The following is a 12,404-nucleotide window of genomic DNA, read 5'->3' as shown; positions in this document are numbered from 1 at the left end:
GAAATTCTACTTTTTTTCCCACCCAGTTTTTATGCTCTGTGACTGTGGTTTCCAAAATAGTATAATTCGTCATTTTTACGCATAAGGCCTTTACAAGCCATAGATTATTGGCTATTTTGGGGACATTGTTTAGAGTGATCTTAGTCACTTTCTGTCCCCGATAGCTTGGTGTAAGTTGGAGTTCATCTGAGTGAAGAGTTAGCGTTGAGAAACGTCTAGCTAACTCTTCGGTGTAGAAAACAACTTGTATGTGGGCAAATTTGTTCCACCAGGTTACATATTCTTTGTGATTCCAGATGGGTTTCAAGCACTTCTCTATTTTGCTTGTGTTAGCCTTCTCTGGGATTTTTGTTTTTTTGTTAACTATTTTATAAATGATTGTTCGTCTTTTTTCATCTTCCAAAATGTCTTCTGGTATGTTTATCTTTACTATACCATCTGATTCTGTTATTTTAATGTTCGTGTCCTGTATTTGTTGAGCCGTAAAATATATTGTTGTTTTTTTTTCTTTAATCGCCTCAGCGAAATTTGTTGTTGTTTTGTTATTGTTGTTGCTTGTGGTGATGTTGTTGTTGGCTGCAGTTTGTAAAATTGGTGTGTTTGGTTCGATTGTGCAAGTAGGAAGGGGTGGAAAATTGCCTGCGTACTTTAGTCCTGCACTAGCGCAAATTTCGACATTTCGTTTGCTTGTCGTCGTTATTTTTTCACTTGTTGGTGATGGAGTGAGCAGTGGTTGAAGGGAATTGTTGTTGTCGTCGTCGTCGTCGTTGTTGTTGTTGTTGTTGTTGTTGTTGTTGTTGTTATTGTCGTTCTTGGTGACGGCGGTGGTGTTTGTAGTATTAGTAGCATTGACGGCACGGTCTTTGGTGGCGGTGATGGTGATGTTGGTATTGTTATTGGTGGCGATGTCTTTAGTAGGGATAGCAGTTTTAGTAGCAGATTCTGCCATGGTGTTGTTGTCGGTGTTGGTGGTGGTGGGCTCACTGATGGTGTTGACGGTGCTTGGCCTTGCGACATTTGTTTTGTATTTGTTGCTGTTGTCGATGTTGATGGTGGTGGAGGTGGTGTTGTCAGGTTCAGCGTATGCTAACAGAGCATCCTTTTTTCTGTCTCTGCGTCACGCTTGACTTGCACCTCAGCCTCGTGGTGACCAGTGGCCATTTTGGAAATAAAATGGCTAAATGAAACCACGAAGGCTATGAGAATTTTTTCTTTTAAATTTTGCCCACAAGGGGCAAAATTTTGTGTCGATATTTATCAAAGGTTTACAGTGGATGTTGTTGCACAACTTTTAAACACAAAATATTTGTCAATATACACTTTTGAACGTACAAAAATACCAACTTACGTGGAGCCCATTTGACTTGCGTCTGTCTGTCCAGATAGATAGATAGATAGATAGTATGATAGATAGACAGACAGACAGACAAAGATAGATAGATAGATAGATAGATAGATAGATAGATAGATAGAGATAGATAGATAGACAGACAGACAGACAGACAGACAGACAGACAGATAGATAGATAACTTTCTTTATTGGCCACACAGGGCTGCACACAGATGGGACAAGTTACAAGGTAGAGCTTTTCTTTTGGGGGATGAAGAGAACAAAAAACAAAAGAAAAAAATAAAGGGGGTGGCGTAGGTTTTCGATCAAGAGGGATCGTAAAAGGGGAGAAAAGAATAAAAACAAAAAAAAATTGAATAAAATAAAAAGAATAAAAAGAAAAAAAAAGGAAAAGGAAAAGGAACAAAAGGAAGGAGAAATGAAAAAAGAAGAAAAAAGGGGAAGAGGAAAAAAAAGAACGATCAATAGGGATCGTGTATCACAGTGTTATGATATATGGTGTAAAGGGGAAAGCAAGTAAGGTTTATCCGTGGGAAGAAAAGCCTACGAAAAAGACCACGGTAACCTTGGTCAATATTGTTATATGTTACCACATTTGTTTGCAAGTGGGTAACCCTCTGTTTTCAATTTCTGGGTTCATAGGATTATGCTCAAGGTGGCTTCGTCATTCATACGTGCCATCCTTGCTACATTCACCCATCTTTTTTTAAAACATTCGCTAGACAAAACTTGCCTCTCTACTCTCACTTTCCTTTTCAAGTGGTACTTGAAGAAGTTGATGAGAGATTGACCAGAGAGGAAAGTGTTTGTCTCCAATCCTTTCAGACGCGTCTACCAGATACATTCTTTCGCCATAGCCACAAGGATGATGAAAATAGCTCTTCCTTCCCGTTTGAAGGAAGGAGGCGTGACAATATTGACGATAGACTCAGCTGATAAACCGACTCGTCCCACACGTGACAGCAGTTGTTCGACATAAGCCCACAGGTCGGAAATTGTTGGACACTGCACGAGTGCGTGCAGAACGGTTTCGTCGCTCTGACCGCATCTCGGGCAGGTCGGCCCCGTGTTTCTCGAGCCGTGTCTGTAGAGCTTATCCCGAACGGGTAGCGCTTCTCGGTAGCACTGCCAGGCCAGGGATCTTTGGTGATTGTATGATAGATAGACAGACAGACAGACAAAGATAGATAGATAGATAGATAGATAGATAGATAGATAGATAGACAGACAGACAGACAGACAGACAGACAGACAGACAGACAGACAGATAGATAGATAGATAGATAGATAGATAGATAGATAGATAGATAGATAGTATGATAGATAGACAGACAGACAGACATAGATAGATAGATAGATAGATAGATAGATAGATAGATAGATAGATAGACAGACAGACAGACAGACAGACAGACAGACAGATAGATAGATAGATAGATTTCTTTATTGGCCACGCAGGGCTGAACACGGAAGGGACAAAATACAAAGTAGAGCTTTTCTTTTTGGGAAGAAAAGGAAAAAAAGTGGGTCGAATTCCGATGAAAAGGGATCGTGAAAAGAAAAAAAAAGTGGGGCCGATCAATAGGGATCATGTATCACAGGAATGTCAATGTAAAGAGGGAGAACAGATTAGGTTTGTCCGTGGATAGAAAAGCCTGCGGAAAAGACCACGGGAACCTTGGGCAATAGTGTCAAGTGGTGGTGAGGGACAAACACAGACATGCGCGCGCGCATAATATATACATACATACATACATACATACATGCAGAAAAAGGAGTAGGTGAAGGAAAGAGGAGGGTGGGAGGAGAGGAGAAGGGGAGGAGGAGGAGATGAAGACGGAGAAGACGAAGGAGAAAGAACGGGCGAGGGGAGGAGAAGAAGAAGAAGTTGTTTTGAGGTTAGTAAAAGGGAAATAACTCCCGAATCTTATCGAAACTGAATTTTAATTAGCGAGAATTTGCAATTAGCCCAACCGAGTTTTATTTAATTGGTGCTAAAAAAGGCAAAGAAATGGAAATTAAGTTCAACGGTCAGAAAGCTTTGGTAACTGGAGCGGGACGAGGTAATTTCTATTCTGAAAAATCTCTTTATAACTTTATTTGGGTGTTTTTCATTTAATTTTTGCTGATTCCTTTGTTCGTGCTCGCCGGACGTCCTAGAAATAGCCAATAAAGCTCCCTCAAGTCACGCCCCATTGCCTTTACAAATATGGAGCGGCTTGTAGAATACATTGTATCTAAAAAATAATAATTGTCGTGATAGTCACGCTTCGAATGTCTCATGATAGGCTTGCGCTAGTTCAGTTGTACTAAAAACAGTAATACTACCTTAGTTTTAAATCGAGGTCTCCTAATACCATGAAGTCTGTCTTTTTATTTATATGTTTCTTAATATTTTAATATATTTCTTTGTTCCTTGTCTTGTAACAAATATTATCTCATATATACATATACAAGTGAAGCGCAATATTTTATTTTTCTGCCGTGGCCCACGATACGTTTTTATATCGACGGTGCCCTCATGGTGTTTGTTTAACTAAAGCACAAATATAATTTAAACTTTATATATTTGGGGACGGTCGTTTTTTTGCCACTTAACACACCCACTATTTATTTGAACTTCACTTTAGCGGCGAGCTGGCAGAATCGTTAGCACGCCCGGCGAAATGCTTAACGGTATTTCGTCTGCCGCTACGTTCTGAGTTCAAAGTCCGCCGAGGTCGACTTTGCCTTTCATCCTCTCGGGGTCGATAAATTAAGTACCAGTTACGCACCGGGGTCGATATAATCGACTTAATCCGTTTGTCTGTCCTTATTTGTCCCCTCTGTGTTTAGCCCCTTTTGGGTAGTAAAGAAATAGGTATTTCGTCTGCCGTTACATTCTGAGTTCAAATCCCGTCGAGGTCGACTTTGCCTTTCATCCTTTCGGGGTCGATAAATTAAGTACCAGTTACGCACTGAGGTCGTTGTAATCGACTATCCTCATCACCTAAATTTGCCTGAAACTGTGTGGAAGCTCTTTACATGTATGTGTGTGTGTGTGTGTCTGTCTGTCTGTCTGTCTTTGTAATTGTGGTTGTCCTCCTCACCACTTAACAACCAGTGTTGGTTTGTTTGCATCCTCCATGACTTTGCAGTTCAGCAATAGAGAACCAATAGAATAAGTACCGGGCTTTAAAAGCAAGTACTGGGGGTTGAACTATTTGGCTGAAACCCTTGAAAGCAGTACCCCAGCATGGCCACAGTCCAATGACTGAAACAAGTAAAAGATAAAAGATCCATACACACACACAAACTCACATATAGGCGCAGGAGTGGCTGTGTGGTAAGTAGCTTGTTTACCGACCACATGGTTCCGGGTTCAGTCACACTGCGTGGTATCTTGGGCAAGTGTCTTCTGCTATAGCCCCAGGCCGACCAATGCCTTGTGAGTGGATTTGGTAGACGGAAACTGAAAGAAGCCTGTCATATATGTGTATATGTGTGTGTATATGTGTGTATGTGTGTGTATATGTTTGTGTGTCTGTGTTTCTCGCCCTAGCATTGCTTGACAACCAATGCTGGTGTGTTTACGTCCCCGTCACTTAGCGGTTCGGCAAAAGAGGCTGATAGAATAAGTACTGGGCTTACAAAGAATAAGTCCTGGGGTAGATTTGCTCGACTAAAGGTGGTGCTCCAGCATGGTCGCAGTCAAATGACTGAAACAAGTAAAAGAAAGAAATACACACACAACAGGTTTCCACACAGTTTCCATCTACCAAATTTAATCACAAGGCTTTGGTCGACATTATGACATTAACAACCAAGACGAGGTCACCACTATGACTCCATCAGTGTCAAATAATCTTTTGCCATTTTTTGTTAATTATTGTTGATATTTTTGTTCTTTTTTTTTCCTCTAAGGAATCGGTCGAGAAACAGCAAAGATGCTCTCAAAGTGTGGTGCAACAACTTACGCACTGAGTCGCACTGAGGAACACCTGAAGACGTTAGTTGAAGAAGTAAGCATGCATTTTGTGTCGATACTGTGATTCTTCTTGGACAGCCACATTTGGAAGGGTAGCATTTGGTGGTAGCATTGAATGGTGTCCATGAAGTTTGTGCCAGGTTAATGTTGACAGTAACCCTTAGCAACATGAGCCATTGTTAAGGAGGCTGCTAGGGGAGGCTCTTGGTCTGCTAAAAATAGTGCAGATGCACACGTGGCTGTGTGGTAGGAATTTTGCTTCCCAACCACATGGTTCCGGGTTCAGTCCCACTGTGTGGCACCTTGGGCACATGTCATCTACTATAGCCTCAGGCCTTGTGAGTGGATTTGGTAGACGGAAACTGAAAGAAGCCCATCCAACGAACAGGAACGTGAAATTCTGAATAACAGTTCTGTGATAATTTTGCTGCTTTAATAAAAACTATATATGTATAGACATATATATACTCTTTTACTCTTTTACTTGTTTCAGTCATTTGACTGCGGCCATGCTTGAGCACCGCCTTTAATCGAGCAAATCGACCCCAGGACTTATTCTTTGTAAGCCTAGTACTTATTCTATCGGTCTCTTTTGCCAAACCGCTAAGTAACGGGGACATAAACACACCAGCACCGGTTGTCAAGCAATGCTAGGGGGGGGACAAACACACTCACACAAACACACACACGCATATATATATATATATATACATATATACAACGGGCTTCTTTCAGTTTCCGTCTACCAAATCCACTCACAAGGCTTTGGTCGGCCCGAGGCTATAGTAGAAGACACTTGCCCAAGGTACCACGCAGTGGGACTGAAGCCGGAACCATGTGGTTGGTAAACAAGCTACTTACCACACAGCCACTCCTGCACCTATAATATATATATATATATATATATATATATATATATTCAGCCAAAATTGCAAAGATAATCTGGTACTTGACTGAAGAAAATGGGTGGGTGGATGGATGGAAATAGCAGGTGGACCCTATGGAGGAGGGGGCCTGAGGATTGTACATCCATGACTCTGCCAAGAATTAAAAAAGATGGGTGGATGGGTGGGTGGATGGATGGAAGTTGCCAGTGGCTAAAGCATTGTTTTTTGTTTGTTTTTTTATTCAGTGTCCAGCGATTGTCCCTGTTGTTTGTGACTTGAGTAACTGGGATCGTACCCGTGAGATCGTCAGCTCTCTTGGCCCCATTGATCTGTTGGTAAATAATGCTGCTGTCGCATCCATGAGTGCCTTTGTCGATTCCACCAAAGAAGAGTTTGATGAGTTTGTATCTCAAAGCTTTAATTTTTTTTTTTGTTTTGTTTTATAATTAACATTCTAAGACAGCTCTGAATTAACAGAATCGGTCAAGCAATAGAATATATGCTACCCTGCTGTTGTATATTTTTACATCCCATACATATGTGTGTGTGTGTGTGGAAACGGATGCATGGTGTTCAATCATAAGGTGGCACTCCGTCGGTTATGACGACGAGGGTTCCAGTTGATCCGATCAACGGAACAGCCTGCTCATGAAATTAACGTGCAAGTGGCTGAGTAACTCCACAGACACGTGTACCCTTAACGTAGTTCTTGGGGAGATTCAGCGTGACACAGTGTGACAAGGCTGGCCCTTTGAAATACAGATACAGGAAGAAAGAGTGAGAGAATGTTGTGGTGAAAGAGTACTCTTTTACTTGTTTCAGTCATTTGACTGTGGCCATGCTGGAGCACCGCCTTTAGTCGAGCAAATCGACCCCAGGACTTATTCTTTGTAAGCCTAGTACTTATTCTATTGGTCCCTTTTGCCGAACCATTAAGTTACGGGGACGCAAACACACCAGCATCAGTTGTCAAGCGATGTTGGGGAGACAAACAGACACACAAACATATACACACACAGACATACATATATATATATATATGTATATATATATACATATATACAACGGGCTTCTTTCAGTTTACATCTACCAAATCCACTTACAAGGCTTTGGTCGGCCTGAGGCTATAGTAGAAGACACTTGCCCAAGGTGCCACACAGTGGGACTGAACCGTGAACCGTGTGGTTCATAAGCAAGCTACTTACCACAGCCACTCCTACGCCTATATATATATATATATATATATATATATATATATACACAAACACAGGGTGTGCTGAATAAACTGTTGTCTAAGTTATGCAAAAATGAAAATAACTCTGACATCTCATTTTAACAGATATATTTACCAAAATTACAGAGAAATATCTTGAAATACTAAACTGTAAATTTATTCAATAAAATCGCCATTGGCTCCAACCATGGCCTCCATACAACTTCAGAATCTCCTGCAGCTCTTCTGGACGGTCGCCTTGTTTAAGTTGGTGAATGCTGCCACAATCCTTGCCTTCAGTTCATCTTTGGTGTTACAAGGAGTTTTGTTAATCTCTAGCTCAACTGCACCCCACACGTAATAATGGGGAGTTGGGTGGCCAAATGTTAGGGCTAATTGGGTCGCAGAAATTGCCAGACGGCCATGACTGGGTTCTCCTGTTTGTGTGGCATGGTGCAGAGTCCTGTTGCCAGACGTAGGGTCTTCCAGCAGCCACCCTCTTGACCCAAGGTAGCACTACCTCCTCCAGGCACTTGATGTAGGCCTCTGTTTTGAGCCTGAAATAGCAGCTAATCTACAGGGCCATTTTGTATGACTGGTACTTGTTTAGCCCTTTAGCACTTAAATCAGCCATATTCAGCCCAAGTATTTTACCTTTTATGTTGAACATGGCCATATCCAGCCTCTCACACCTACCCTACAATGTCATTCTCAATATAAACAATCACATCTTCAAAATCTTGAAGCTACAAGATACTCCATGATTAATTTTTTAAAATGCTGATTAATAAACATTACATTTGATAAATTAATCTGAATGCTAATTGGTTAATCAATAAAAAACGAAGTCAACTTCAGAGAGATTTGAACTTGAAACCTAAAGAGCCATAACCTTTAAAACATTTTGTCTGATGCTCTACCAGTTCTGCCAGTCATTTATACTAATTTACTGTTGTTTTTTCAGTACGTTTGCTGTTAATTTTTATGCTGTTGTTAATGTTTCACAAGTAAGTATTCCCTGGTTATATAACTGGTACCTGATTTCTGTTTTCTAATTTTTTTTTTCTTATGTCCACACACATGATTTCAGCAATGCAGGCATGGCTATTGGATATGAAGTTTGATTTGGGGTTCAAACACACTGTGTGACACCTTGACCAAGTGTCTTCTTGTTTTATTCGTATATTGGTTTGAAATTTTAGCACAAGGCCAGCAGTTTTCGAGGAGTGCAATTGGCGATTTTATATCAACCCTAGTATTCAACTGGTACTTATTTTATTGACCCCCAAAAGAATAAAAATCAAAGTTAACTATAGCAGAATTTGAACTCAGAACATAAAAAAAAAATATTGGTTTCAAATTCTGACACAAGGCCAGCAATTTTGGGGGAATGGGATAGTTGAAATATATATCACCCCCCAATATTCAACTGGTACTTATTTTATTGACCCCAAAAGAATAAAAATCAAAGTTAACTATAGCAGAATTTGAACAACTCAGAACATAAAAAAAAAATATTGGTTTCAAATTCTGACACAAGGCCAGCAATTTTGGGGGAGTGGGATAGTTGAAATATATATCACCCCCCAATATTCAACTGGTACTTATTTTATTGACCCCAAAAGAATAAAAATCAAAGTTAACTATAGCAGAATTTGAACTCAGAACATAAAAAAAAAATATTGGTTTCAAATTCTGACACAAGGCCAGCAATTTGGGGGGGGGGGCGTGGGATAGTTGAAATATATATCAACCCCCCCAATATTCAACTGGTACTTATTTTAACGAACCCTGAAAAGATAAAAGGCAAAGTCAACCTCGGTGGAATTTGGATTCAGAATGTAAAGACGGATGAAATGCCTCAAAGCATTTTTCCCGCTGTTCACTGATTCTTCCAGTTCACTGCCTTGTTATATATACATCAACCAGTCATGTATATAACAAATTTATCGTGCTTTATCTCCTGTCTTTCTCATATTCATCTCGGTTTACAAACACCTCTGATTATGAATAAATCGTGCTTTATATATATATATAGATTATGGAGATGTACTTGCATAGCAAGTGACCTCATCTGAGATTGTGTGCTGAAACAAAGACAGTTGCAGCATGGAAGGTGTTGTTTATAAGCCATTTAAGAAACACACAAAAACCGTTAGATTCACTTCAACATTTAAATTTAATTTGCCAAAATATTTTTGTCACTTTGAGACCATGACCTGATCACTGATAAAATTCCATGCTGCATCATCGTGTGTGTGTGTGTGTGTATATATATATATGTATGTATATGTAAAAAAATACAAACTGGGACAAGAACGCAAAACATTTAGAAGACGATACAAAAAACACGGACGAGACATTCGAAGCCTTCAATCTAAATCAAGAACCAGATCATCCTCGCAATTTCGGCTGATTAATCTTGAGATTGCTCCGACCTGGCCAGCCGCAAAGAAAAATCTAAGCCAAGCGCATATATATATATATATATATATATAAAGCATGATTTAGTCATGATCAAAGTTGTTCAAAAACCGAAGTACTACTCCACTAAGTATAACAGTTTGGGTATCATCATCATTAAACGTCCGCTTTCCATGCTAGCATGCGTTGGACGATTTGACTGAGGTCTTGTGAACCAGATGGCTGCACCAAGTTACTATCTGATCTGGAAGAGTTTCTGCAGTGGGATGCCCTTCCTAATGCCAACCACTCCGAGAGTGTAGTGGGTGCTTTTATGTGCCACCGGCACGAGGGCCAGTCAAGCAGTACTGGCAACACCCATGCTCAAATGGTGTTTTTTTACATGCCACCTGCACAGGAACCAGTCTAGCAGCACTGGCAACTACCTCGCTCAAATATTTATAAACGGATATAAACTAGCACGGATACCAGTCATTGAATTTGATTTTGATTTCTATTTCACTTGCCTCAACGGGTCTTCGCAAGCAGAGTTTAGTGTCCAATGAAGGAAAGGTACACATAAGTGGACTGGTTACACCCCTGGCATAGGCCACGAGGTTATGGTCTCACTTGGCTTTCCGGGTCTTATCAAGCACAGCATATTTCCAGAGGTCTTGGTCACTAGTCATTACCTCGGTGAGGCCTAATGTTCGAAGGTCGTGCTTCACCACCTCATCCCAGGTTTTCCTGAGCCTACCTCTTCCATAGTTCCCTCAACTGCTAGGGTGTGGCACTTTTTCACACAGCTATCCTCATCCATTCTCGCCACATGACCATACCAGTGCAGCCATATCTCTGCACAGCACATCTGATGCTTCTTAGATCCAACTTTTCTCTCAAGGTACTTACACTCTGTCGAGTATGAACACTGACATTACACATCCAGTGGAGCATACTGGCTTCATTCCTTGCAAGCTTACGCATGTCCTCAGCAGTCATGACCCATGTTTCACTGCCATGTAGCATGGCTGTTCGCACACGTGCATCATACAGTCTACCTTTTACTCTGAGTGAGAGGCCCTTTGTCACGAGCAGAGGTAAGAGCTCTCTGAACTTTACCCAGGCTATTCTTACTCTAGCAGTTGCACTTTTAGTACACCCAGCCCCACAACTGACTTGGTCACCTAGGTAATGGAAGCTATCAACTACTTCTAGTTTTTCTCCTTGGAATGTGGCAGAAGTTGTTCTCTGCACATTTTCAGTGTTTATTGCTCCTGAGCATCTGCCACATACAAAAACTATCTTCCCAGTTAGCCTTCATTTGATATTGCTGCACCTCTTATGTGTCCATAGCTTATAGAGTTTCTACCTACGCCTTTTCTACAGATCAAGCAAGCCCATCTACCTAAAGGGATTTCTGGTTTGTCTACTTTCCTTCTTATTAGGACTTTGGTTTTAGCTAGGTTGACTCTAAGGCCCTTCGATTCTAATCCTTGCTTCCACACCTGAAACTTCTCTAGTTCTGATAGTGACTCAGCAATTAGAGCAAGGTCATCAACATAGAGGAGCTCCTAGGGGCATATATATATATATATATATATATAGTTGTGTGTTGTCTTTGGGTCTGTGTTTGTGTGTGTGAGGGGGTGTCCCTGCAATCACTTGACAACTGATGCTGGTGTGTTTACATCCCCTTCACTTAGCAGTTCGGCAAAAGAGACCAGTAGAATAAGTACCAGACTTACAAAAAATAAGTCCTGGGGTCAGTTTCTTTGATTGATTAAAAGGCAGTGCTCCAGCATGGCCGCAGTCAGATGACTGAAACGAGTAAAAAGAATAAAGCTGTACACTGTTAGAAAACCAGAGCAGTAGTCTGTTTAAAAATGAGACTTGGCTGTTATTTCTAGCAAGTCAAGTGATCACATATTTCCATTTTTGACTCGTTTACTAATTAATTATTTTCACTTCGTTACAGATCGTTGTCAAAGGAATGCTAGCAGACAAAAGACATGGCTCCATCGTCAACATTTCCAGTGAAGTTTCTCGGATGGCATTAAAGAATCATGGAGTATATTGCTGCACTAAGGGTGCATTGGATGCTTTAACCAGATCTATGGCCCTTGAGCTGGGCCCTCACGGTGTAAGTATGTCCTTTGATTCAAGAACCAGATGGAATTTTTGTTGTGTGGTCACACAGTTCTGTTTCAGTACCTTTAACAAGAAATCCATGAGGAGTGGCTGTGTGCTAAGTAGCTTGTTTACCAACCACATGGTTCCGGGTTCAGTCCCACTGCATGGCACATTGGGCAAGTGTCTTCTTCTATAGCCTCGGGCCGACCAAAGCCTTGTGAGTGGATTTGGTAGACGGAAACTGAAAGAAGCCTGTCGTATATATGTATATATATATATATATATATATATGTGTGTGTTTGTGTCTCTGTGTTTGTCCCCCTAGCATTGCTTGACAACCAATGCTGGTGTGTTTATGTCCCCGTTACTTAGCGGTTCGGCAAAAGAGACCGAAAGAATAAGAACTGGGCTTACAAAAGAATAAGTCCCGGGGTCGAGTTGCTCGACTAAAGG

General features: G+C 40.9%; 1 protein-coding gene across 1 annotated transcript in view; it reads left to right on the top strand.

The window, feature by feature from the left end:
- The first annotated feature begins 3,251 nt into the window (after positions 1–3,251).
- Positions 3,252–12,404, top strand: part of LOC115223958 (L-xylulose reductase-like) — a 30,181-nt gene continuing 21,028 nt past the window's right edge. Inside the window, exons 1-5 of the mRNA XM_029794710.2 lie at positions 3,252–3,414; positions 5,255–5,352; positions 6,451–6,605; positions 8,383–8,425; positions 11,797–11,961. Coding sequence (XP_029650570.1) covers positions 3,363–3,414; positions 5,255–5,352; positions 6,451–6,605; positions 8,383–8,425; positions 11,797–11,961 — 513 coding nt within the window. The 5' untranslated portion in view covers positions 3,252–3,362. The remainder of the gene's footprint in view (positions 3,415–5,254; positions 5,353–6,450; positions 6,606–8,382; positions 8,426–11,796; positions 11,962–12,404) is intronic.

Source organism: Octopus sinensis, linkage group LG24, assembly GCF_006345805.1.
Source record: "Octopus sinensis linkage group LG24, ASM634580v1, whole genome shotgun sequence".
Taxonomy (NCBI): Eukaryota; Metazoa; Mollusca; class Cephalopoda; order Octopoda; family Octopodidae; genus Octopus; species Octopus sinensis.
This window is presented reverse-complemented; position numbering and strand designations above follow the sequence as displayed.